Here is a 27,352-nt window from a genome sequence, read left to right on the forward strand (position 1 = left end):
TATGAAATGAATATCAACACTACCTCACAAAAAAGGAATTAAAATAATCCTTTTTGGAAAAATATGCAGTCATAATATCTTAAAAATATATAGATATATTTAACAAGATCTGTGTCTTATTCGTGTATGCAGGACCAAATAATAGAATATTATGGTAATACATGTATATATTAATAGAACAATATCAATAATACATATAATCTAAATTTGGTTGCAAGACAATGAAAATTAGTGGAGGTATTATTTTGGAGTTTTTTTTTTCATTTGGGTAATTATTTATTTCTATTAACTTGATTGCTGTAAAACATTCAGCGACAATTATTGCCATGAATACATGTTGCGAATTATCCTTAGGGTCTCTTGGATGTTCAATTAAAATTTCTACCCAATCAAGTAAAATATAAGCAGTTGCTAAGGTTTATAATTAACAAACTTTCAAAAATTAATAACTAACAAAGTATTTGGTGTAGAATAGTACAGATATAGGATTTGGTATGGTCTCATGATTTGATAGACGTTTTCACATGATTTTTAAGAAAATCCGGGAGGTCTTGTTGAGTTGGTATAGGATAACCCCATAAGAAAGAGTCATATACATCAAATATTTTTTTTTATTTTCATTTCTTTTATTCAAGGACAGCCTTTCCAAAAGGTGTTAATGATACAACTTTTATTTTGAATTAATAGACCGTCGCACTTCCTTCTGCCAGCTTCAACCTGGCGAGGTTCGATCGTTGTCCGCCGACGAAAGGACTTCGCGATGAAGTAAATAAACAGAAAACAAAATGAATACTATCGAAAAGAAACTGGCGGACTTGATACGCGAACATCCGAATCTGTACGATCAATCCCGGCGGGACTACAAAGACAATCTGAAGGGGCATCTGTCGTGGAGAGACATCGCAGACAATATGGGAAAGTCGGAGGAGGAGGTGAAGCTGAAATGGAAAAATCTACGCGACAAGTTCTGCAAGGCGAAGAAGCGACTCGCCAAGAGAAGCGCGCCTCTGCTCACAGACGAGGAGAACCCGGTGGAGAGGCCCGTCCCGGTGCTGTACAACCAGCTGGCTTGGCTCAGTGCCTACGTCAAGCCCAAAGTAGAGCCTGGCACGGGGGAATCCGACGAGGTGTGTTGGTCACTTGTCTGTCTGTCATGCGTTGTATTTTCAAATAGATTTCACGTATTTGATTTTTAAAATTCTACACTCCGATTATTCTACATATACTGTTGATTTATAGACAGCTCTACAGCCCTAACGCTAACTAACGGAGACATTGTTTTTCAAAGCTAATCGCATGATAACGTCCATGTGGACCGAACACATCGTTACTGACGTCTGCCTCTCGTGATATCCGGATTCACTTGTCAAAATAAAAGCACGTGGTGGAAAACCGACAGTCAGCAGTCAGTTTAGGTGGGACACAGCAAAACATGTTAAACCTAAAACTGACTGCAGCGCGACTGCATGTGTGATGTAGACATCTTAAAAGCCCTGCACAGCCATGCTATACCCAAACAATGATTTCACTTATTTGGCTGATTAGACTTTTGTAGGTGTGAACAGACAGGACTTGAGCAAGCGTAACAAAAAAAACCTTTTGGGGTATACAAAACCTTTAAATGTTGTTATTTAAAGGTTGTAACATGATATGTACTCAGCTAGACAATTTACAAATACAAAGATACGATGCATTGTGGTGGACTAACATGTTGCGTCTAAATTACCTCAAACATATTATCTTTGGCATTCCTGCACTCCAAGTTCTTGTTATTTAATAGGCAATATGATATATTTGTGATAAGCTATTATTGGCACCTAATAGCCATCTGCCGATGAATAAGGCTCTATTGAATGGTATACATTACATTAAAATAGAAAATTGTTTATCTGAAAAAAATATATATGTGTATATATATATATATATATATATATATATATATATATATATATATATATATATATATATCAAAATAACAAAAAAATATGTTCTGTTCCCAGTAGGCGGTATAGGTTGTATAAGGGACTGAGATGTGTTTGGCTTTGAAATTGCTTTGGAATTGCCAAAGAAATTGAAGCTTGTTATCAGTATTGCTGTCTGTGTTAACCACTAATGCTATTCGCTGTCTTCATGCCACACAGGTAGCTGGAAGTGGTGATGACGTGGACAAAGATCAAGATAAAGACGAGAAGGAGCAGCATTGTCCCCTGCCTGTCGTTACTACTAGCTTTTCTCTTGTGGAGTCCTGTCCAAACAACCATCAGGAAATGGGAGTCTCTCTTAAACGTAAAAGGCAAACAACCACAGAAACTGAGATAAGCTCTGCAGATGCCGTCACCAACCTCAGAGATGAAGATGAACTGTTTCTACTCAGCCTTCTGCCTTCACTGAAGAGGCTGACTATTAAAAAAAGAATGGAGGTACGGATGAAATTCCAGCAAGTGCTTTATGCTGCAGAGTTTGAGGGCTAAAGGGCTCATTATGAGGCATTAAAAATGGTGTAATCGATGTTATGGTATAAATATGATTCTGCAAGCATTCAACCTGTAAATAGTTTTTTTGGGTTGTTTTTTACCATTATAACTTTTTAATATTTATTTTTTGACCACCACTGCTATTAATAATATCACTATGTAGATCTCTATAATTCAGTGTTGTATCAAGAGCATTATTTCTGGGTTTGAAAAGTCTTTCATTTTGAATGTAGCTGATGGAACCTCCTTTTGGTACTATTATAACATATGAGTAAACATAGAGTTGTTAGTTAACTAGGTACACATTTGCAGTAAAATGTAATTTAACCAGATATACCAGCCCCCTAATAACTCCCTCCTTTTCAAAGCTCATAATGTTCATTCAACATCATGTGAAAAATATTTTGTCCACACATTTATTAGGACTTGAGCTGGGCAAAATATGTGTGCAAGTGTACTGTAGACTACCTGTTAACCTACTAACTCGGAGTAATGAACATTCTAAGAATGAATTTGGTTGAAAAACCTTTCTATTGAAAAATATCTTTTATCTTTTACATTTCAAGACGGCACACACAAATGCCACAATTAACTACATGTAAACCCTTTGAACGGTACCCGCATACATTACCATATGTGTACGATAACAAAATCAATTTTAGACATAATTTTGAAATAACTGCAACCTTTACCTTTAGCTACAAATGGGGAAAGTTAGGAAACAGTAAATTCCATTCATGTTAGTTCTGTGAGTCTGCTCGTCAACACTGCCCGCTTCTTGTCATCTGCTTTTTGTAGATTAGACCAAACTCTCTGACTGTACATAGATATCTCTCCTTCATCTTTCTGAATGGAGTCATTTCTACTGTATATATATATATATATTTTTTTACAAATAAATATTTTCCTGCTTCGGAAAAAAATTGTTTTTGCTTGCTGTTATTTTTGTTGGTTAATTTCAAAAAGACATTCTATAATTGTCTTTAATTTTGTTGCATTCTGGTGTATAGGAAAGCATTGGAAGCATTAGCCTTCTTGTATTTTACTGACTGTTTTCTCGCTGCACTAATACTATTTCTTTTTTTAGCTGCAAACACACACACCAATCTCTGGTCTGTCTCAACAGGAACCTCTCTCTGTTCAGGGATGGGACTGCTGCAGAAAGCCCTGTTCACCAACACTTGCATGTTTTCATTCATATATTCATGTGTTCCATTCATATTAGCAGTGTACAATAGTAATATGTGGGTGGGGTGTATGTATGAATACAAGTCAATGCGCCTCTCTCTCTCCTCTCCCCCTCACTATATTTAACCCCCTACAACCCTCCTCTCGCCTCCCTCATTGCTGTGTTACTCCCTAACCCCTCCCCCTCTCCCTGTCTTCCTGCTCTCTTGTCATTGGGTGTTGTGTGGGGTGATGGTTGTGGTTTCTGTCGGTGATGTCTCCAGAGCGTGTACCGGCTTACTGCTTCATAACTATTGAAGCATATTCTGATTTAACAGTCTTGCAGCACTTCTAGATTAGATTATGTTTAGATAGATAGATAGATAGATAGATAGATAGATAGATAGATAGATAGATAGATAGATAGATAGTGTTTTGAAAGAATATATAAAGAACATACTAAGAAGACATGCATATTTGTTCACCATCTCTGTGGAAGTAGTGGTACCATCTGAGGTCTCCATCATGGGACAAAGGAGTCTCTAACTGCTGCCTGTAGCCCCAACAGCTGACTTGCGACTGACAACCTGAAGCTTGGACTGTACATTCTGCCAGGAAGTCGAGGAATCGAGGAATCAAGCGCATCTTGAACAGTTTCCATAGAGTCATTGCCTCAGGCTCGACATACTGGACCGGAGCATAGACTTATCCTTTTTGGGACCAGACTTCTGAGAGTTGACAAGCTGCAGAAATAAGGATCAACTCACTGCTTTCTACTGCCTGAGGTGAGATGCAATAATCTCATGATAACTTGCTGTCCTTGATTATTAGGGAGGATGTTGGTATAATCAGTGAAAACTTTACTTCTATCTCTTCTGCTGTTACAGGACAGTAAACTCACTGCTTCTTGTTCTCTGCAAATAAAAATTATATTAATAACTCACAGTATCAGAATCTGTGCGCATAGCACCACTCTATCACTGCTGCAGAATGAAAGGCTTGCTACTATGAAACAGCGTCTCTTCCGCCTATTGGTGGGAAAAGATTCCACTGAAGGCTAATGGAAGGCTAATGATTGGTCACTCTGGCTGTCTGTCATGTCGAAGGGTGTGTTCCTACAGTGATTAACGTGGTCATATGATACATACATACCACCCTGGAAGTAATGTGCTTGTTTAGGTGTGGTTCATGATGGGAGAGAAGAGACAGACAGAGTGGAGGAGGAAAGTGTGTGCAGGGCGGCAGGAGAGAGATAGAAAAATTTGAAAAACAGAAGAAAAGACTCTCAGATGTTAGATTCTGAAGCAAGATATTGACATGGTTATCCACGAAAATATTAAATAAACATTAAATTCAAATACATCTATGCTCAAATTCTGATGAATAGTTGGTTTGCTTGTCATTATTGGTGAAAACAGGCAGAAACTGTATGTACAGCCTCACAAAAAAGCACAGACAAACAAACCTGCAGGATTACGACACATATTTTAGATAGCGACTTTTGTAACAATAACAGGGAAGCAAACATGTAAACCGATAAAGTAACAAAATAAAGAAGAAGAAATGTACATAACAATAACAAGGCAGCAGCAACCTGAGTCATGAATTCTCTGTTAAATGCAGCCATTGAGAGAATTAACACAGGCAGTATAGGGTCAGCTAAGGGGTGTGAGGATCAGCAAGAAAGCGGTCATATGATCCCTGGTCAGCCCTCAGCTATTAGAGAGAGTGACAGACAGAGGAAGAGAGGCAGAACAAGAGAAAAACAACAAGAGAGGAAAAACACCAGTGGTCCCTCCATGCTTTGACAGTGTGTAATGGAGCTAGCATTCATCCGTTGGTGTGGTCTGAGGCTTTCACATCCTCCTCTTGCATCATGGTGAGGTGAAGGCCCACTAGATGCATTCCTCATAAGCTACCAATCGAAGGAAAGGTAAAACCGTCTGTTCTATATTTTGCTCTATAATGTACATTTTGGTGATGATCATATTATTTACATTACATTAAATCAAGAATATCTGAGGGAAGAACTTTTAGGCATATATTATAGTTGACAGTGAAAGGTTTTATCCTGTGGTGTATGTGTGAGTGGTGATTGTTTGAATCAGTGAGAAGAAATGGGAGGCAAAGATGTAATGTTGTGTGACAGAGCCCATAGACAGTGACTAACCTTTGAGTCTATATGCAGGTATATTTGTATATTTATCTTGTTCTTTAATTCTATACCTGGAACCAGGCTTAAAATGCAAATGGTTAGCTGTTTTTCAAAACGATTTGTCCATCTCAAAATTTTGTGCATCTGGGCATCCTGGTGGGCCAACCCGTATCTAACTTGTGCTCAGGCGGGGATGTTTTGTTGTTTAACAAAGTTGTGAATGCATTTGCATTGCCTTTGTGCTGAAATAAGTTTTTAGACTCTTCTCTAATCTCCCTGATTTTAAGATCTTATTAGGTCTGTCTCAACTGTATGATTTGTTCCAGGTTGTCTTGCGCAGCTCAGCAGAAGCCCAGCAAATACTGAGACGGTTACCAAACAGGAACACGCCATATTAGAGGGTCATCTGCTTCAAGGGAATCAAAAAACCCAAGAAAATTTGACTGTTGCACCAGCTCAACAGAGACCAGACCAGAGGGAGCCACCTCAGGACTCAGGGATCTGCTCGATTTACTAACGTCTTTACAACAAGACTGTGGGCACAGGAGAGTCCCACTCACCATGTACTCCCCTCAGAGTCTCCACCGTTGGGGCATCACTCACAGTGAGAGTATGGAGCGGTTAGCATACAGCCAAGGTAGGTTGGGAAGTGCTATTTGAAAGAATAACCCTAACTAATATATAATGATAACTACTGCAGCTTGGTCTCATACAATGTTCTTGTTCAATGGATTCATACCACTGCACTGAAACAAAGCATCTTCCCTGTCTGCAGTTCCCTCCTGTCTATTGTAGCCTAATACTTGAAATCAGAAATATCCAATTTACATTGTTTCCACTCTGACCCTTACCCTTATAGAGGTACAGTAATGTATGTGCTATCCATACGGTTAATATCAGTGCAATATGCATTTCATGTAGCATGCAGGTCTCACTTAAAACCTTAAGCATGTTTACCAAAGCCGACTCGGCCTGACTCTCTTCATGCACTTCTTCCTCCTCTTTACTGGTGCCTGTGTGGGTGTTTATTTTTTCCACTGTGATGCTTCTAAATTCTACTGAGAACTTTCCTCTGTGGGTTCATAATACGACATTGAAAGTAAGGCCGTATACCAGGACTTTGGAAATACTGAGGTCATGACTCCAAATTCCCCCAGCAGAACCCCGCCCACCTAACAAAAATATGGACAAGCAACCAATCAAACCCTGTAAATGTCTTTCAGAATTTAAAGAAATCACAAAGTTTTATTAATTATTTTAATTGTTTAATTATATTATATGTATTAAGTATTTATAATTAAGGAATTTTGAAAATAAAGATAACAAATTGCATAAAACTATTAGATATTACAAAAAAATAACGTGTGTAGCAGGCCTACATTTTTACTACAGAATGTTACGACTACCACATAGAATTTCAATACCAAAATGACCAGAAATACAGTTGTTGAGGAGGAATTCAGATCCTGTTGTTACTGAAGTAAAAGTGCATAAATATTGGGGAAATTTACTTCAAATGTGAGTATTCTCTGAGCAAAAAAAGCCCCCTGTGAGTATTAGACAATTATATTATTGTGAAAGCAGCATAGTTTAATCTATTCACAATGCATCACATTTTATTAGCTCAAATGTTTTATATGTAAAATCTTGATAAGTGGAGCAAAAAGTACAATATGTATGGAAGCACTCAAGTAAAGTACAAGTACCTCCAATTTGTGCCTAAGAATAGTATTTTAGTTATATTCCACCCTAGCAGAAATATTACCGACCTCAGTGGGAGCTGCAGCTATTCTAAGAGAACTGTTGGACCTTTACTTAACTATATATCTTAAAATAGCTGTCTGGGCTCCCTTGTCTCCAAGCATCTCTGTCCTCTACACACAGTACCATCCTCCACCTGGTAGCAGCCCTGCAGTTCACCCTTCTAGCAGCAGAGGGCGGCACACCCACAACACAGCGGCCCCTGAAATCATTACGTAGCTAGTACTGCCTTTTGTGTATCTCGTGAGCGTGTTGACACCGCCCCTCCGGAGGGTGCAGCGGGACCGCCAGGAGCCCAACTGTCGGTTTTGGTCTGCGGGCTGTAAACAAATGTCCACAGCACCGAGATGTATGGAAAATAATCGTATATCAACAAGCAGCTAACGGCCATCATGTAGACCGACACCAACGGTTTGCAGTACGGGAACGCTACGACGGTTGACTGTCAGGCTTGTCGTTGCTTTGGCCGGTGGTATTACAGGTATTTTTATGCTACGGTTGTCACAATGGTCGCCGGTTGAATTGCTCAACGACGCCAGCTCGCTAACGGTTAGCTAACCGTATGAATCTGGCTGCGTTCGCACCGACCAGCAGCTATATTGTCTCAGAGGTACACGAACATGGCATCGCCTGCAGAGCACGACCTGGCGTTGTCTGAAGCGGACAGCAGCAAGGAGAAGGCTCAGATGTTTGGGATTTTGAGGCTACAGGAGGAGAAATCTGGTGTTGGGGATAAAGCTAACAGTAGCAACACGGCGAGAGGAGGAGGTAGTAGTGGTGGTGGAGGAGGTGGTGGTGGTGGAGGAGATGGGCGATGGCAGGCTCCCATATTCGCTTTGGCCAGGAAAGCATCCGAGACTATTTCAGGGAGCATTCACGTCCTGCCCAAAGTGTCGGAGCACAGGACGTCTCTTTCCGGTGACTGGACCGTCCAAGGTAGAGTATTATCATAAAGGGAGTGTCTGGTTAATAATAAAAGGTCTGAACGCACCCAGTAACTGATTGTTTTAGGGTCACATGAGGAAATGTGCCCTTAGCTAACTGTGCAGGATGCATGTTCAGGAACATTCAATCATCCAGTCATCTTCTAATCGGAGCACTGTTACTAGTTCCAGCTGGTGTTGGTAGACGTACAATTCTGACAGACCTAGCTGGCTACATATCCTCCTTGTTCTTTCATTTCTAGCATTACCTCATCACCCTCTGTGTGTGTGTGTGTGTGTGTGTGTGTGTGTGTGTGTGTGTGTGTGTGTGTGTGTGTGTGTGTGTGTGTGGCCAATTGATTTTTCAAAGAGCAGTGCTGCTCACATGCTTTGATGGTACACCCTCGCATATTAATGTTAGCAGTGGTACTGTAGCTGTGCTGCTGTTGTTTCTACCACCACACAACTGAACAGCCTGAGGCGTCACATGCTGCACTGATGCACATGGGAAACACATGTTCTGTGTTTTTTTTATCACCATGCATAGTGGTGTTGTTTGTATTTGTTTGCTGCCTTGATATCACTACAAATAACGTTTTAGTATAAGCAGCTGTAACTAACTTAATATGTTGATTGTTTTCATGTTTTGAGAGCCCAAGCAGATGTCCTCAAATGGTTTGTCCGACTCACAGTCTGAAACCCAAATATATACATTTTTTTACGATTTTATAAAACAAATAAATCAGCAAATAATCATTTTTAAGAAGCTGGAACTAGCAAAGGTTTCTTATTTTTGCTTGACAAGTGAATCATATTATTGAATCATAATAGTTGCTGATTAATCTTCTGATGAGCTCCACACTCTTAATTATTCTCTGTCAGTGCACCCATCAGCCAGTGTCTGTCTGACAGTAGACGTTCCCTCACACACACATGCGCACACACGCACACTTTTTTAGTTTCTGACAGTTTCCAGGTGTCCATCACAGACTTGCATTTGAATTATGTAAAATCAGAATCCTTTGAAATAACTGAATAGTTGTTTCAGGCATTCAATGCAACATTACTTTTTCATTGATTGTTTGTCTTTCTTTTAACAAGAACACAGTAGATACATTTTAGGGGAATGACCTTTTAAGGATTAAAGATTATTTAAATCTACACAATTGCATTCAAACTCAAATCTCAATTGAAACATCCAGACACTTTGTAGCTTTTCAATCGTCAGTGTCCTCAGGGCGTACCGCCAAAGGGCTCCCAAAAGTCTTGCTCACTCCCAAGAAATCATCTGTTGATTTGTCAGAGTCTCTGCCTCTGGGCCAAGCTGCTGGGCCAATTAAAGCTCTCTGTCATTGCTAGGCAACATCCCTGCACTTTTTCACCTGACAGTGTCTGTCCTGCTCTGGTGTTTGGCTACACATTAACCACATTAACCCGGAGGTCCACTCAAAGTGTAGGGCACTTAAAGACATATCTTTGTGGGAGTTTCTCTGTTTCGGTCTCAGGCTCTGGAGTTGTTCTATAAGGCAAATGTTAAATAACATATCTGTTTAAACAAGACAATTTATCTAGCAAAGTTATACAAATATATATATATACTGCATTGTTCTGTGTGCCTACAGTGAGCTGACACAAAAATACAAATTATCTGTTTTTAGGGTGTATTCTGCCTTCACAGCACTTACTTTACATTTACTGTACATTTCCACAGTAAGCATGTTTCTGATAATGACCAGCAGTAATACATTACATTATAAGCATATTTAAAATTAAGTGCTTGTGTGTGGCATTTGTCCTGCAGCCCTGCGAGATCCCATGGCTATGGAGCGAGCCAACCTGCTGAACATGGCCAAGCTGAGTATTAAAGGGCTGATTGAGTCAGCTCTGAGCTTCGGACGAACTCTGGACTCCGACTACCCCCCTCTCCAGCAGTTCTTTGTTGTCATGGAGCACTGCCTCAAACATGGCCTCAGAGGTAAGAGGAACCTCCCAACTTATTCAAATTCAATATCAAAGGATTCCTAGTATTTTTAGATGTTCATGTGCTACTGCTTGTCTATTCTCTCTGCAGTGAAGAAGTCCTTTCTGGGCTTTAACAAGTCTCTCTGGGGTCCTCTGGAGCTGGTGGAGAAACTGTGTCCTGAAGCAGCAGAGATCTCCGCCTCTGTACGAGACCTGCCTGGACTTAAGTAAGGAGTACAAACACACACCTGTGCTCACACAGAACTTAACCTTACATCGTGCTGGAGGAACATGAGCCACAACACAACCACACACACTCACATTTACCAGTAACATGAGAATGTGACGTGAGCCGGTGCAGGGAAATACCTGACTGTCATTTACTTTCACTTCACCTTTCCTCTCCCTGCTGCCTCACTTCCTCCCATTTCTCTAGATCTTTATTTTTCTTTTGTCTCTTTGTAACAGCTATAGCCAGAATAGGCACATTTTTAATCAGACACAGTGTTAACAGCACTGAGTTCAAAATTTGTCAGTATACTGTCAATTTTGGGCAATAGACATCTTTTAAAAGCAAAGTCAGTAATGGTGCAGTAGTATGTTTGTATATTTGCAGCCAGTTGTATGTTTTTCAGTTGAATTCCTACTGTGACTATGACTGAACACATATGCGTGTTGATAGTGCTCAATATGGGAGGTAAAATATCAACTTGAAAAACCCTACTGGTGCGCCTTACGTAGTATTCTCTAGTGGCCGTACTCTCATTTAAGCACATGCTATCTACATCATGCTTTACTTTGTTATTCAGTTTCAGTCACACATACCAGAGCGTCTAGGCCTGAAATCAAGTGAGCAATATTCAGGTCTCGCTGATCCAGCTAAATGGGGAACAGTCGTGTTGTTTTAGATGGAGAACAGAGTGTGTTTCCTTTGGTGCTGCTGAGTCAGACCAACGGACATGTAGCAGAGCAGTGTTTATGCAACGCCACGTATGACAGTGCAAATGTTTTAATCGTTGAGATGACACAGAGGCAAAACATGGCTGTCATGTTGAAGTCTTGATGAGCCCATGTTAACTGTAGACTGCAATAAACACACATAGAATAACCTAATTAGATCCTGTGTGTGTGTGTGTGTGTGTGTGTGTGTGTGTGTGTGTGTCTCTCTCTCTCCCAGGACTCCATTAGGCAGGGCCAGAGCTTGGTTGCGGTTGGCTCTCATGCAGAAACGACTGGCCGACTACCTACGACTCCTCATCACCAGAAAAGATCTGCTCAGGTACTCACATATTTACACAAAACAAACAAATTACATTTGACTTGTTTTGAAAAATATACCTAAATTAAAGTATATACCTTTTATATTTCCTTGTTTCCAAGTTTCAGGTATAGATAAAACATGTTTGGCTAAAAAATATTGGTGTTGGTACATAATATTAATCATAAAACAATATTGTAATTAATCAATTTAACAAATTATATGCGCTAATCCAGTAGTTAATTTGCTTTTACCTAAGCTCCCTTCAGTGTTTGAGAATCTGTTCTTCCTCCACAGTGATTTCTATGAGAATTCAGCACTGATGCTGGAGGAGGAGGGAGCCGTGATAGTGGGCCTGCTGGTGGGCCTCAACGTCATCGATGCTAACCTGTGTGTCAAAGGCGAGGACCTGGACTCTCAGGTAACCCCTCTGAGACAGCATTTAGACCATTTGACTAAAAGAACACATTTACACCAGACTTTACCACATTGTTTTAATGTGGGTATAAACATCTGTTGATGTGGCTGCATTACAACATGTGTACATCTGATACGTCTACTCTTCTGTTCTCTACATAATTGTATCTAATTTTCCACTTGCACCAAACTAAGCAGAGAAGCAAATGTATGTCTTATGTTAATTAAAAATGACTCCACTTGCTGTGCATACAAGTTCACAGACATGAAACAGTTTATCTTCAGTGACTCTAGTTTTGGGAAGCAGACAACACTTGTTTGTTTTGTCACGTTATCTTGGCATCAGGCAGAGAGAGAGCAGCCGCTGTGGTGTCATGTTTCTACGGGTGGACTCTTTGTCCTGTGTGCAAACACATTTTCTCACTAATGCACCCTGTTCAGACTGTGTTTACACCTGACTGAATGTGGCTGAGACACTTGTAACATGAAGCGATCTGGAATAGTGTGTTTGGTTACGATTATTTTCTGAGCCTTAACACAAATGACCACACACTGATTGTACATTTGATGGCAGGTGTAAAAGAGATTCCATTCCTAAAGCCGAGATGATACATTTCATTCAAGATATAAAAAAAAGCATATTTGGTTACTTCTTTTTAGGGCTGCAACTAACAATTATTTTCATTATTGATTAATCTGTATAAAAGCTATTATTTTTTCCTTCTATCATTGGACTGTAAAATGGCAAAAACTAGTCAAAAAACTTCCCAATGTCCAAAATCTAAAGATATTTAATTTACAACTAGAATATAATATATAATATAAAACAGAGAAATGCAGAAAATCCTCACATTTGAGAGGCTGGAATCACTATTTTTACTTGAAATATAATTTAATCAATTAATTGATAAGAGTAGTTTCAGATAATTTGTCTTTTGATTGACTAGTTCCATGGTGTATATTGTGGTAGTTTCTATTAGAGCTATTAGTAAAGAGCAGTGGATATTAACTGCATGCTATCAACTTTACAATAAGTAGTTTTTAGTTTTAGTTTAGTTTTTATATATAATAAACTTAATTTTGAGTGATGCCAGCTTGTCATATTTATCTTCTTATTTGAGGTCGGGGTGATCGACTTCTCCATGTACTTGAAGAATGACATTGATGATTACAGGAGTGAAGAGAGGTATTGTCCTTTATTATCTCTCCACTTTATTTAATACAATGGGTCTCTTAGCCCCCCCCCCCCCCCCTTCCCAAATGTAATGTAGAGCTCTGTTTTACATCTGTTTCCATGGCAACAGGAATAGCCAGATAGCGTCCATCTTGGATCAGAAGAACTATGTAGAGGAACTGAACCGACAACTCAAGTAAGACATTTGTTTTTTTATTGGGTAACAGATGTGTCTGCAGGGACTTCCGCAGACTTCATGGAGATGATGATGTTATTAACTTCAAGGAAATTCAACATGATTTTAAGAAATGGAAGTCCTCTGCTTACAGTTCTGTGTTTTGTACCTGAACAGTGGCTGATCGAGACAGGCAGTCACTCACTTTTTTCTTTACATCCATCTGATGTTGGAGAAGTGGTGTGATGCCTTGAATCAAAGGCAAAAAGCTGATTGCACGTTAAAATATATCCAGTATTCAGTCCATTTTGGTTTGAACCAGTCTGCTTGTTTCAGAAGTATAACTCCCTACAGACAGACTCATTTAAGCACAGCCTGTCAATCACGCTTCCTCTTTCAGTTTGTCTTTTTTTCTCACAAACTTGGTATCACATTTCAATGAAACTGGATGGATCTACTGTCTTAAATGGAATTGTAGTTCTTAGAAATCTTTCTTCAAAACTCGCACCTGTGATTTGGGATGCACCAATGAATACTCTGAGTACTGAACCAATACCAGTGTTTAATTAATAAGCTGTATGCCTCACTGTGTGGAAGTGACTGGGATCATTCTTTTATGTGAAAGTTAAATTCAGGCCTGTCAGTCTGGGGTGTGACACTTCAGTCCCTTTAAACATGTGAATGCCATTAAACCTCATAAACACGATAACAGCTCAAAAGCCACAGTTCTCCATTAAATGTATCTAATCAAAAGAGGGCAAACTTCTGTTTTAGTTACATATTTTAACACCTCTGTTGTGAATTGTGACATAGCTACTATCATTCCATTCCCATATTCTGAATAATATGTTGGCACGTTAAATTCAGTGAGAATCAAAATAAACAGAATCTGATTACAATTTGTTTGTACAATGTGTTTGTGTGTCTAGCTCCACAGTTCATGGTCTTCAGGGCAGAGTGGACTCGTTGGAGAAGTCCAACTCTAAACTCGTAGAGGAGGTGAGATCCACACTCAAAATATCTGCGTATTAGATTTAAACTAAAGGTCAGAGTTTAAGTGCACATCTCTACATCATGACTGAAGTGCCTTTGTTATGTTTCACTTGTCACTAAAGGATTATAATTTGATTTGGATCCACCTGCTTTGTCTTTTACATGTTATCATAGAATCTGATATAATAATTTAGCTAGATATGTTTTGATGAAATCACAGTGTCGGTGCAAGCATTGTTGTCAAACTGTGCTTCGTGATCAATTATTCAATTTCTTTGTACGTTTCCACGTTTGTGTGTGCAGTTAGCCATAGCCAAGAACAACATCATCAAACTGCAGGAAGAAAACCAGCAGCTGAGGAGTGAAAACAGCCTTATTCTGCTGAAGACACAAGAACATTTAGAGGTACGCATGCACACGTCTAATGTCTTAAATCACAGAGAAACATTGATTTGGTAAAGATTTTGCTGCAGCCACAACTGAAACCAACACGGTAGATCTACCCCCTTAAAGGGTGACTTTGGTATTTTTCAACCGTGACCCTATTTTTTCATGTTTTTATGTGTAAGTGACTAATGGGGACAACCAGTTATAAATTCTATTCAGTACTGAGGGAGAATGCTGCAGACGGCAGATTTTAAATGTCATGGCTGGATATTAAGAATATTTTGTCAATGTCAGAACCAGACTTCTCTGTGTGAGACACACATTAACAAACAGACCTGATCAAGTGAAAGGTAAAGAATATCTTTTTTTTGTACATTGGAAAATAGGGTCCAGGTTGAAAAGTACAGAAGTTACCCTTAAATATTCCACCAATTATTACCAGCTCTGACTATAAATTGATGCATGATATGGCTGACATGTTCTTCCCGTTGACGTTATTTATTTAGGTAACCCAAGGCGATGCGTCAGTGGAGAGAGATACATACAAACAGTCGCGTCAAGGATTGGATGAGATGTACAACGATGCTCAAAGACAACTGAAGGAGGAGTGTCAGCTCAGACAGGTCAGACTGTGACTGCTTGTGCTTGTGCTTGTGCTTGTGCTTGTGCTTGTGCATGTGCGCGTGTGTGTGTGTGTGTGTGTGTGTGTGTGTGTGTGTGTGTGTGTGTGTGTGTGTGTGTGTGTGTGTGTGTGTGTACTATACACGGTGACAGCATAACAACAGATTATATACGTATGTGGTTTATTTTTAGGATGTGGAGAATGAGCTGGTAGTCCAGATGTCGATGAAACAGGAAATGGATTTGGCCATGAAACTCCTGGAGAAAGATATTCATGAAAAGCAGGTCAGCCTACATTTTCCTTTCACTTCACTCTGTCTTCCTCTTTGAACACTTATTTATTTACAAAATGTCTCAAGAGATGACAAAATATTGACAAAAGGAAATACTTTAAAATATAAGACATTTAGTTGTATTCAGTATTATCCATAATGACAATGACTACACAAATAGAAAAAAAGAATGAAAAATGTTCAAAGAGACATGCGTTATTATATGATTTGCATATTAGTGGATTTTTCAATGGTGATTTGTTAATGGTTACAATCACAGTAGAAATGAATGATGATCATAAGAATGTGGTGGTTGCTCTACGAGAGCACATGATAATGAACACTTTGGGGACTCAAACAAAGAATATAGCGCCTGCCCATACTTGCTCACATAGAGCAGTAACATTTTGCCAGCTGCTGTGCCTGTTTCTCTCTAGCAGCCCTACCAGTGTCGGGCCTTTCACCACCAACATGTGAACCCTGCTAAATAAACGCCACCAGCTGACATTTGTAGCCGAGCTGTGACATACAGTAGCTGTCAGGGCAGCAGCATCATCTCACATCCCAGCAGCCTGCAGACATCTTTGCACAGGAACATGGGACCTGTAACATGGGGATATTTGTATTTTTCATCAACAGGACACACTGATCGGACTGAGACATCAACTGGATGAAGTCAAAGTCATCAATGTAGAGATGTACCAGAAGATGCAGGTAAAAACACTTGCATTCTCACCTGGTTGCACTTGTTCTCTTGTCATACACAGTACACATACTGTAATTATTATTATTACTTATGTCACTTATTCTCATTTGTTAGTCGTCTGATGAGGAGATGAAGAAGAAGAACGATGTGATCACTCGTCTGGAAGAGAAGACCAATCAGATCACTGCCACCATGAAGCAGCTGGAGCAAAGGTGAGATATGCTGCCTGTGAAGGTACAGCACGCACTAATCAAAACAGGAATATCACTTTGTCCCATGTGTCTCCTCAGTCTCTCCTTCAATCTTCAAACTTCTCTTTTGTTCTGTTAAAACCTTTGAACTGCAGTCCGTCATTGAATTACCAAAACATACATAATCCTCCTTTAACAAAGTAAGTTTGATGTCCCTGAGACCCTTTTAACCGCTTTGACTCGTAATATTGAACCTGAATTATGTAATAGAACTTGTTCACAAAAAAGGTGTCGTTTTTCTTAAACCAGATAATGATGCTCTTTTTAATTTTTACTGCAAAGTACATAGTTATTGATAGATCTGTGTGGTGAAGCTGGGGAAAACATGGGGGGAAATTATTTGAGCCTTCCTCCTTATCAGTGCTTCAGGGTTGCTCGTAGGACATTGGTGAGGAGGTTGTATTCCTTGTCTCCTTCTTACCATCATATTTTGCTTCTGTTTGTCCTGCAAACACAAAAAGTTCCACAGTTACGAAACCGTCTAAAAGAAAATGATACGATTAGAGTTTTACCTAACATTGCTACATGTGATGAGATTGATATGTCTCACTTTTGTTACTAGATGGCAGCCTAAACAATCATCAAATACATAGCCATTGTTATGTGAAGTAGCTCCATCTTCTCTTTTCCCCTGAAATTAAAGTGTATTTATTCCTTTTGATGTTAGCGAAGGTGTGCTTAATTCAATGGAGGCGGGACACAGCTTTTTCATTAATTGGGAAATGGATTCACTAAAAAGTGTTTGCATATTAAATCTAAACATTATTAACGTACTGTCCAAAGTTGATACAAAATAATACATTGTTATTGTCCAGTGAAAACCCTCAAAATATAAAAAAATGCCAAACATTTTGGGTAACAAGAAACGGTCATGTTTTAGGTGTAGTTTTTTTTTTTTGCACTATCCTAAAGTCTTTTTCTTAGTGCAAAAGTTGCCAAAAATTAAGATACAAAGGTTTTACTTGAAACAAATACAAAAAATATGCTTGAATTGACTGTCCCAATGCACCTAGAATAAAGACCGCCTCCACTTACATCATAATATCACACACATAATTCATACATTTCTATGACTCTTTAGACACACCTGAGATAGTGTTTGTTATCTTAAGAAACCATCAAGAGTCTCTTTTGCAATGAAGGAAGTTGGCATCACTAGTTCCCCCAAAACAGGTTGGTAAACTCACAGGTTCCATCCGACAGTTCTGCATATACTTGATTTATTTCTCTTTCTTTTTTTGTCAGAGTATTCTATTTATTGATTGCTGCAGGGATGTAAAGAGAATTTCAACAACTATATAAAAAAAGAAGATTACCAACTCAGCTTAAACCTTCAGGGGAAAAGAGCAGAAGCAACATTTTCCACAGCAAATACTGTATTGAATGCTATTGATTAGGCCATCACCCACTAACTAAACTGATTACAAGACGAAATACATCAGGGAATCATAAACAACTTCCTTGGGGAAGTCATTATATCATGTCTAATAAATTACCCTGCTGCTATTTTCATGCATGCTATGTTCTCTTGGTCACTGCTGCACCACAATCCGTGTATGATGCTACATATTTCCATATCAGTCATTATGAGACCTGCTGGTTCATTGGTGTGTTACGATTCCTCCTCACCTCATCGTCTACCAGTCAACACGATCCATCCCTCCCCCCTCTCCCATTAGTTTAAATCTGTTCCATCCTATTTGTGATTGGTTGTGAATGTTTTTTGCTGCTCCAAAGGTCTTTGTATAGTAGGCTGGTAGGACACAGACCCCGGTTACAGGTTTTTTTCAGTGGGAGTTTTGTGTTGTAGCTGAAAAATCTAATGAAGAAGTAAGAAATGTCCTGTTAGAGCAACTGTTCAAGGTTATTTACCAGCTAATTAGAAATAAATCTCCCCCTTAGAATTTAACATGTTGGCTTCTTTAGAGAGATCAGGCATACATCTGTCATGTTGATAGTATACTTCTGTGCACACTTCACCTGACAATTCCACTTTTTGTCTGATCTAGTTTTATTCACTTATCTGTCCACATTACCTTTCCGTACTTCTTCTTCCCACCTCTTCTCATTACTCATACATATACTGTGGAGGGAAATGTGTCCAGACTGAAGAAATCTGGTGACAGTGGCAGTCAGCAATCAGATTTCTGTGTTTTAATGAAATTTATTTACACTTACTGCTGTGCTTGTGATGTTAAAAGTCACTTAAAGTGTTCAGTGTAACCGGGGCCACTTAGAATACTGATGTATTGACATCCTTTCTTCCTTCCTTCTTTTCTTTCCTCCTTCTTTCCTCCCTTCCGTTTGTCTCTTTTATACCATCCATCCAATCATCCATCCATCTGTTTTGGTTCCTTGAAACCACATTTCATTGATTTCCTGATTTTATCCCCTCTCCTCTGTGCAGTGATAAGGATCTGCTAAGTCAGACCAGAACACTTGCTATGTCATTTGTTAAATGTGCCAGCTCAGACACAGAGCACCAGTACAAGCTAGTCAAGGACATCTCCTTCTGAGGACGGACATGCAGAGACCCACACACATGCAGACACATGGTCGCTTATGATTGAATGAATAAAAAGACTAAACTTAAAGGAACATTCCTGTTTTTTTCACACAATATTCAGATGGTTTAATGACCAGAGAGCAGCCACAGAATCAGGCGAAACTAGAATGCATGGTTTAGTCCTTTAACTTACTGAAACATTGTTATCACCAGCAGATTGCTGGGATTCATTGAGGCCACTGCAGCATGTTTCAAGATCTTTAGTTGAATCCTCTTCAGACAACATTACTGGGTTTGTGTTAAAAGGGTTTCCTCTGAATTTCCTCGTGTAGGTGGTCAGCAAACTGTCTGAATATGATATTAATTGTTCTTTAATAGAAACATTTTGAATTAATCGTTCAGTACTTTATTTATTCACTCTCATGCTCAGCCGTGTACACACACACACACACACACACACACACACACACACACACACACACACACACACACACGTGTATGCCACACATTCATCCTGCCTCCAGTAGTCAGTTTATATGCAGTAACACTGACAGTAAGATAGTTGACTCTGAGATGTTATCGTAGGGTCATTGTTGTAGTTCACACTGAGTTAGAATGAGTATAGTGGCCCATCCCGCTCGTATCACAACTACTTTATCTGACAACACCCAGAGCTACTAGTTAACAGAGTTGAGTCTCTGTAGTATTTAGGGACTGCGTAAATTATTGGGTCGTGATTGTCTAAGAACTTGTGATTCTGTGCTTGGCTGTCTTTTTACTTTATTGCAGCCAACACTGTTTAAGTCTAAAGCACGAGCAGGACCATGTTACCTGCATTTCATCACAGTCAGTCAGTGGTGTTCACTATAATTGTTAAGGCAGACTGGAGTTTGCTTGTGCAACCTCCTGCTTTTAATTTGTTGCCATTTTGCTCTGCATGTGCGGCACCTCGTGACCTGCTTCTGACTGGCTGTGATGACCCTTGCTGTGCCTGATTTCTTTCCCTTGTTCACTCATTATTCTCCTTATAATACATATTCAGTTTACTCTGTACTGAGCAGTAATTTAAGCTTTTGGACACTTATCTCACACTCATCATCACTGACCGTTGACGAAAATGTTAGAAATTGTATTGTGGGATTGTTAGCAGAAAGTAAGGCACATGCCGTGGATGCTACTTTTTTCGTTTTTGAGGACGCTATGTAATGGATATTGGATTTCACACTCAGATTTCAACCCTGAATTGAAATGGCAAAAGGGTAACTATAGTGCACTCTACAGTAAAAAAGGGAGTGATTTTGGAAACAGCCCATCTCCTTCTTGCATAGATTTAACAAAACTGAAAACTAATGTTTTGCAGATGTATGCAGCTCAGTGGGACCAGCACATTTGCTTTGTTTCTGCAGAACAGACAGAACTGAGCCAAATGTAAAGAATTTTAGATACACAGCTGTAAACCTCTGTAGCTTCTCTCAAGGGAACTTGAATGTGTTGATGTCTCTCGTCTTAGCATATTTAATGACTTATGTGATTGATCAGGATGTAATTATTCTACCGATTCTAACTCTGTGTTCATAGTACTGTAACTCCTCTCAATTTTTAGAAGAATATGCTATCAGTACACTAATGTCTTTTACCACCGTGACAAATAAAGTTAGATGGTTTTAAAGTGTTGAGTGTGGTTTGAGTTTTTGGCCATGTTCAGACACCGGACATTTATTGTGTAATAAAGCTCTTAATCAACTGTAAGCCAAGGAATTGTGAGATTATCCCGATTGTCCTTGTATCTGAAATGGCGCAAGAAGATCTAAAACTTAATTAAAATTCTTATATCCCCAAAACACACTACAAAAGGGTCCTCCCTGTACAATATCAGGTGAAACAATGCAGTTGGCATATTTTTCAGACTCAAAATGCTTTGAATATATAAGGTATTATTGAAAAAGACGTGCAGGTCAAGATGCAGTTAGCTATCATCTTTTTTTCTTGTCCATTCAGTTGCTTTAAGGCGGCTTTTCCTCATTGTTTCATCATGCGTCTTATTTAGACTCACCCGTTTCTATTCCTTACTGTTCTGTTTTGAACCCCCTCAATTCTTCTTCCCTCTAAGTTTGACTCTGGTGTTGTGGCGAAGAAAATTACAACACCATCCTTTCCCTCAACCTTCTTCATTCATCCTCAATCATCCCTTCTTTCTACCCATAAACCTCACTCCTTACCCTTCATCCTCCTTCCGGTGTTCCACTATTATTTTTTCCCTTTCCCTCCACACTCCCCTCCCCTAGTTTTTTCTCTCCATGGCCCTGAGTTTGTCCCTGGTTATAATGGTGCAGATTACAGGAGGCAGAGAGGCACCGCACCTCGGCCGAGGAGGGGACCAGACGCTTCAAGTTGGACTTTGCCAACAAGGCCGACAGCTTGCAGCGGCAGATAGAACACAGAGAAAGGCAACTGTAAGCAAAACCCCTTTAAAGACAGACTGATTGATAGACCCATGCACACACATACATACATAAACACTTAATCTAAAGAATCTGGTGTTCAGAGAGAGATACAACATAGTAAATACACAATAAGCTGTGCTGCATGGTAAGCCAGCTTTTGGTGAAAAAGCATTTCTCACTGAAACTGTCATAGCCCTAATAGACCTAGGACCAATAGATAACAATCAAAACAAACTTATACAAACCAGTGTGCCCTAATATTATCTGTTACTCAGTATATTCCTTACTTTGCCTCTTGTTTGTCATCTTTATTATTGTTATTGGTGTTATTATTGTTATTGGTGTATATATATATATATATATATATATATATATATATATATATATATATATATATATATATATATATATATATATATATATATATATATATATATATATATATATGCATGTTTGTGGTGTGTCCCTTTAGCCAGCAGCTAGAGACGGACCTGAAGATAGAGAGGGAGTGGAGGCAGACGTTACAAAATGATCTAGACAGAGAGAGGGATACAGTGGCTCAGCTCAGCACAGAGGCGCTGCAGATCAATGGGCTAAAAAAGGTAAAGAGACTGAAAAAAGAGACGTACCATGTATGTGATATTTTATATTATGTTTTATTATAGTATATAGCTTTGTGTGTGCAATCCAGCATTTGATCAGATGCATGTCTTCTGTTGTTTTGTGTTTTTATGTTTTTTTCTTAGGAGTTCCATCGTCTCCACGATGAAAACATTCAGCTGAAGATGATCTGCGAGGACCAAGAACAAGCTCTCGAGGAACTAGGCTCCAAACTGAGCGAGTATGTATGCTTTGCTTAAAAATGTCTGCACCATAATCAAGCTGTTAGAGCCTTTAACAGAGTTAGAGGCTCTAACCTTTGAGGTAAACTGTTTATGCCTCCACGCTGACGACAGCAGCTGACCGGGTTGTCGATCTGTCCTATTTCTGTGAAGGCAATATCTCAGAAGTGGCTTGAGTGAATTTTTTTGTTCATCCCATCCTTGTGAACGTGATTCTTCAGCAACGCAGTAAACTGCAACTTGAATAGTTGGCAGAGGCAAACAACCGTGAAGTGGTATCAGGATGACCTGAGGTGGTTGAATTTACTTATTTCCTTTACATAACAGTTTTATTCATTTTGTCATCAGATCCAAACTGAAGATTGAAGACATCAAAGAAGCCAACAAAGCTCTTCAGGTAAATTAACTGTGAGTTAAACGTAGCGGAAAGAAAGTCTTTTAATGTCTAATGTTCTAATGTCTGTCTAATCCAAACCCTTTCATCACTAAAATGGAAAACTTAAATGAGATATTATTAAAAGAGCAGAGAGAGAAGTCAGAGAAACAAATATAGTAATTGTTATTGATTGATTAGTGATGTGTGCTCTGTTGTTTTGTATTTACTGTATTGTGTTGTTGCAGGGAGGTCAGGTGTGGTTGAAGGACAAGGAAGCCAGCCACTGCAAGCTGTGTGAGAAGGAGTTCTCCATCTCAAGACGAAAGGTAAGTCAGCAAATTACCACAAATAAGAAATGGAGATTCCCTATTTTGTGTTGTCCCACATCTGAAATCCTTTATCTAAACTATCATTGTATTAGAAATCATCTCAGGACCCCTGATATGTTGGTGAGGAAGTTAGTGATCCACATCCTTTTTTTTTGCATAGTTAAATGCTAACTGATTTGAAAGCTTTTCTATTTTGATTTACTTCCTGTTTTGAGAACTGTTCTATGGCCGGTGTTTTTTTTTTTAGATTACGACGGCAACAGCATATTATATAGAATAAATGAGAAAATAACTAATTGTGAGAGCTAGCATTTACAGCCACCATGCCTGAAAAGACAACTTGTAGAAACTCAACAAGACATTTGAAGATACATGCGTTACAGACATGGCTTTAACCTCAAAGGGATCTCAAGCAGTGCTGTAATGAAATATTAATTGCTCAATGGAAAGAAGATAAATCAGCAAGTTGGTTCCCTCTGCAGCTAATTTGCACCCATAAGCACACCATAACAATGTAAACTTTATTTTGACAGACTCTTTCTGTATTTCTCTCCAGCACCACTGTAGGAACTGTGGGGAGATTTTTTGTAACAGCTGCTCCGACAATGAGCTCCCTCTGCCCGCCTCACCAAAACCAGTCAGAGTCTGTGACACCTGCCACGCCCTCCTCCTCCAGCGATGCTCCTCCAATCCAACGTGAAGGAGCCGTGACTGCTTCAAACTATCTGAGATCAAACTCATAAATTCCCATCCTCTGGCCCCTCTATAAGATCCATCTCCCAACTTCTCTCAACAGAAATGCTGCTTGAAATGGACCGTGTGCATGAACATTTAGTGTGTTTGATTCATTCATTACAGTCAGCAGAAAAAAGCAGGGGTGTCTGCATCATTCTGACCCATCTATGTTTGTATTCATTATAACATTGTCTCTTGTAATCCAAAACGGAGGACGAGGCAGTTTTATATGCTAGATAAACAACAGTTTTACGGACTAACCATTTACAGTAAATTCCATGCAAAACAGAACTGTCTGAGGACAGAGCTCTGCTATTAAAGGAGGAACTACTTTACCATGAACTGATGAGCACTGCTGCAGCTAAATGGAGATTCTCAACCAAACCTATAGTCTTTTGAAGGACTGCATCATTATGTATCAGGCGTCAAACTCTATACAGTAAATGTATAGCCAAACAGATGAGATTACATATTTAATACATACAGTATCGTGGCCTTGTTTTGTGTTAATTTCGGAGGGAAATTAACACAAAAATAAAGGCAACATTTTCACAGGCACAAAAGATCAAGTCAACCTGACAGGTTAAATTCTACTTTACTAGATACTTAAAGTTACTACAAGGAACTTTAATTTTGTGTCGATTTTGGCGACCCCTGTGGAGAAAGTGGTAGTGTTTCCGAGCACCTGATTCCCTGAAGAAACCTCTCATTTTGGTGCAGCAGATGCTCCGCTCAGTGCTGGTTCTGGTTCTCCCGTGCCTCTTTTCCCTCCAGCGGACCCAGCAATACGGCCTGGGTCTCCAGCAGCATGGTGTCGGTCACAGAGTAGCAAAGCGAAGCTCACCCCCTGGCAGTAGACGCTTAGCTCTCCTGCTCCCACCGGAGCTTACGACTGCAGGTCGAAGGCTGCAGCGAACCGGGTCTGGTTCTGTCCGCGGCTGGTTGCTGCTGGAGGCCCTGCTGGAGTCTGAGCTAAAGGAATTTCTGGTGAACATGCATTATTTCATCTGATTTTGCGCGGAACCCGACCTGGTGGCACCGCTGACAATCACTAACCAATCTTCTCGCTGATGGTCTCGTTTACTTATGTAGGTCATATAGAGGCATCAGTTTTAATTTGAGACAGTTTCGTAAGTTCATCACAGTTACTTTATTTGAAATATAGACTGAATATATTTCAGTTTAATTGGCTGTGAGAAGATCAGGACTGGTCTAATTTTTTTGTCCGTTTTAATTGCAGTCATTTCACAGGAGATCTATAACATGGAGATATATTTTGTGACAATGAGACAAAGACTTCATGCAAATTAATTCCAGGAAAATTCACAGCTCAAAGCAGATTTTGTTCTGCTGACACATTGACCAGACTAGTTCCCCATGGGGCTGTGGCTTTCAAAGGAACTGAAAATCTTTCTTTTTTTTTAACAATGTTGGTGCCATTTGTGCCTGTGTAAATGCCATGAATATTACCTACTTGTGCTTCTCTTGTTGCCAAAATGAGCCCTATATTTCTACAGAGAGGATTTCTGTTGAGAGAATTTAAAATACTTTAAAGTAGCAAGTCTAGCCAAGCAAAGCGATCTAGATAAAAGGCACATTTCACTGTTAGTTTTCGAACACTAATGCAGTGGAAACTGCTTTAAGGACCAAGAAGAGCAACACATGCTGTCATCTCTGGTGCCTAAATGGCTCTGTAGTTGCTGAACCACTGACGGCTAGCTCACAACATGACCACTTCACTGACTAGTTAAGAACAGACTCTATTGTTACACACCTCTGACACAATAGCCAGTAGGTTTGAGCACTTGGCAATCCTATATTACCTCTAATATAGATTAATTTGAAAGTATTTATATTTGATTTTGTATTTTATGCACATTCATTTTTACTTTAAGAAGTCCAGGGAACTTGTTTGAGCTTTCCCTGTTCACTTGAAGTAAGTTGTGAAAAGAACCAGATTTTACTGCTGCTCCATTTCTGAGAGGGAAAGTTTGAAACTCTAAACCAATTTAGTTCCTTTCTGTTTAATGTGTTGTTAAACTAATGCTGATGACTGTACGGTCTTCAGTGACGGGTTATTATACGAGTTATGATACGAGTTCCACTGCATATTCTGGTTTTGTACTTGTACAATGTTTACAACCTATGACTTTTCAAGTACTGGACGTATTCATTACCATTAAGAGATAAAACAGGCCTGGGTTCATTTCAATTCAATTTAAAGTGTTTTTATCGTTTCAAATATTTAATAACTCACCAATTTATCATATCATCATTAAGTACTATAGGCAAGTGTTCCTGAAATGCACCCAGGTCTAAAACCTTTTTGTACAGTCTTATAAATCTCCCAGCTTTCAATGGGACTTATGCAGTGTTGGCACCACTGTATGTTGTATATACATAATTGTTGATAATCACAGTGACTCTTTAATTTACTTAATCTGCCAGTTTAATATTAACTATTGCCAACAAATATGTTGTCTTGACTGTGTAGCAGTTTCTGATTAAATCACATCACAAACAGAATTGTTCATGTTTGCTGTCATATTAATGGTGATCATTGAAATTTCTCCTGTGAACATTTTCTTTTTTTGCACCATTTGGGTCTTTTTCCACTTGTGTCTTGCTGAAATCAACTCTAATTTAGTTCCCCGTTAACACGCCTCATAAGTATAATATTGATAACTATGTTTTCTTTCGTGTAGAATCACCTGAAAATAAGAATTGTTGTGTTTTCATGATGTCAGAGCCGTTTATATCTACACAAAGAACAGGTCAGAACAGCTGCCTGAGCTATTTTACAGCTTAAATATATATTATTTTACTTCCTTTCTTTGAGAGTGGAATAGAATATTAGTTTTAAATTATGTAATGAACCTTGAATACATTCATAAAACATTCACCAGCTCACACTTATCAAACCATTTGAACCAAGAAAACTGATCTGAAATCCAGTTTGAATCAGTATTAGTAGTATTTAGTAGAGTAAACAAAGATAAAGAAACATGGAATTAGAATGTATTACCTAGACTACTGCTCCACCTTCTTAAAGAGCATCATTCACCTTAACATGTCATCCAAGTCAAAGCAGAATTATCATCAACTGATTAGATTCAAAGTGACCGTGCTTTATGGCATACTATACTGTGTGTGTGTACACACACACACACACACACACACACACACACACACACACACACACACACACACACACACACACACACACACACACACACACACACACACACACACGACAATTTTTTATATTTTATAACATGCTATACTGTGTATTTTTATGACATTTGATGGCATATTATACTATACGACATTTTAGAACATCTTTTATAAAATTTGTATGACATACTATTAAATATAAAACTATTAAAGTTGTATATGTTATTTTTAAGGCATACTTTACTATGAC

At 39.0% G+C, this 27,352-nt stretch overlaps 2 protein-coding genes across 4 annotated transcripts; both read left to right on the forward strand.

Moving 5' to 3' along the window:
• The first annotated feature begins 671 nt into the window (after positions 1-671).
• LOC137887575 (uncharacterized) lies at positions 672-3,342 on the forward strand. Its single transcript, XM_068730666.1, has 2 exons — positions 672-1,127; positions 2,142-3,342. The coding sequence occupies exons 1-2, from the start codon at positions 786-788 to the stop codon at positions 2,469-2,471; spliced, it is 672 nt and encodes a 223-aa protein (XP_068586767.1). The 5' UTR covers positions 672-785; the 3' UTR covers positions 2,472-3,342.
• A 598-nt stretch (positions 3,343-3,940) lies between these two features.
• rufy2 (RUN and FYVE domain containing 2) lies at positions 3,941-26,454 on the forward strand. Of its 3 annotated transcripts, XM_068730143.1 has the most exons (20): positions 3,941-4,426; positions 6,123-6,433; positions 10,282-10,455; positions 10,552-10,669; positions 11,620-11,721; positions 11,998-12,121; positions 13,239-13,303; positions 13,422-13,487; positions 14,396-14,465; positions 14,763-14,864; positions 15,353-15,469; positions 15,660-15,752; positions 16,379-16,453; positions 16,560-16,657; positions 21,536-21,655; positions 22,119-22,248; positions 22,393-22,487; positions 22,837-22,885; positions 23,110-23,190; positions 23,750-26,454. In XM_068730143.1, exons 2-20 carry the CDS (start codon positions 6,358-6,360, stop codon positions 23,891-23,893), a joined length of 1,899 nt encoding a protein of 632 aa, XP_068586244.1. In that variant the 5' UTR covers positions 3,941-4,426; positions 6,123-6,357; the 3' UTR covers positions 23,894-26,454. The 3 variants fall into 3 exon arrangements, with proteins under 3 accessions (XP_068586244.1, XP_068586243.1, XP_068586245.1); XM_068730142.1 differs by lacking the exons at positions 3,941-4,426; positions 6,123-6,433 and adding an exon at positions 7,807-8,493; XM_068730144.1 differs by lacking the exons at positions 3,941-4,426; positions 6,123-6,433; positions 21,536-21,655; ... (3 more) ...; positions 23,110-23,190; positions 23,750-26,454 and adding exons at positions 7,808-8,493; positions 19,104-21,527.
• The last annotated feature ends 898 nt before the right edge of the window (positions 26,455-27,352 follow it).

This window comes from Cebidichthys violaceus, unplaced genomic scaffold, assembly GCF_023349555.1.
Source record: "Cebidichthys violaceus isolate CVI_PGR_0920_01 unplaced genomic scaffold, fCebVio1.0.p SCAF_5, whole genome shotgun sequence".
Classification (NCBI taxonomy): Eukaryota; Metazoa; Chordata; class Actinopteri; order Perciformes; family Stichaeidae; genus Cebidichthys; species Cebidichthys violaceus.

Bases quoted from the DNA above. Each gene is read 5' to 3' on its own strand.
- LOC137887575 (XM_068730666.1), top strand. From the start codon at position 786: ATGAATACTATCGAAAAGAAACTGGCGGACTTGATACGCGAACATCCG. The intron at 1,128-2,141 runs GTGTGTTGGTCA...CATGCCACACAG, and splicing joins GCACGGGGGAATCCGACGAG to GTAGCTGGAAGTGGTGATGA.
- rufy2 (XM_068730142.1), top strand. From the start codon at position 8,178: ATGGCATCGCCTGCAGAGCACGACCTGGCGTTGTCTGAAGCGGACAGC. The intron at 14,466-14,762 runs GTGAGATCCACA...TTGTGTGTGCAG, and splicing joins ACTCTAAACTCGTAGAGGAG to TTAGCCATAGCCAAGAACAA. The intron at 21,656-22,118 runs GTAAGCAAAACC...GTGTCCCTTTAG, and splicing joins GAACACAGAGAAAGGCAACT to CCAGCAGCTAGAGACGGACC.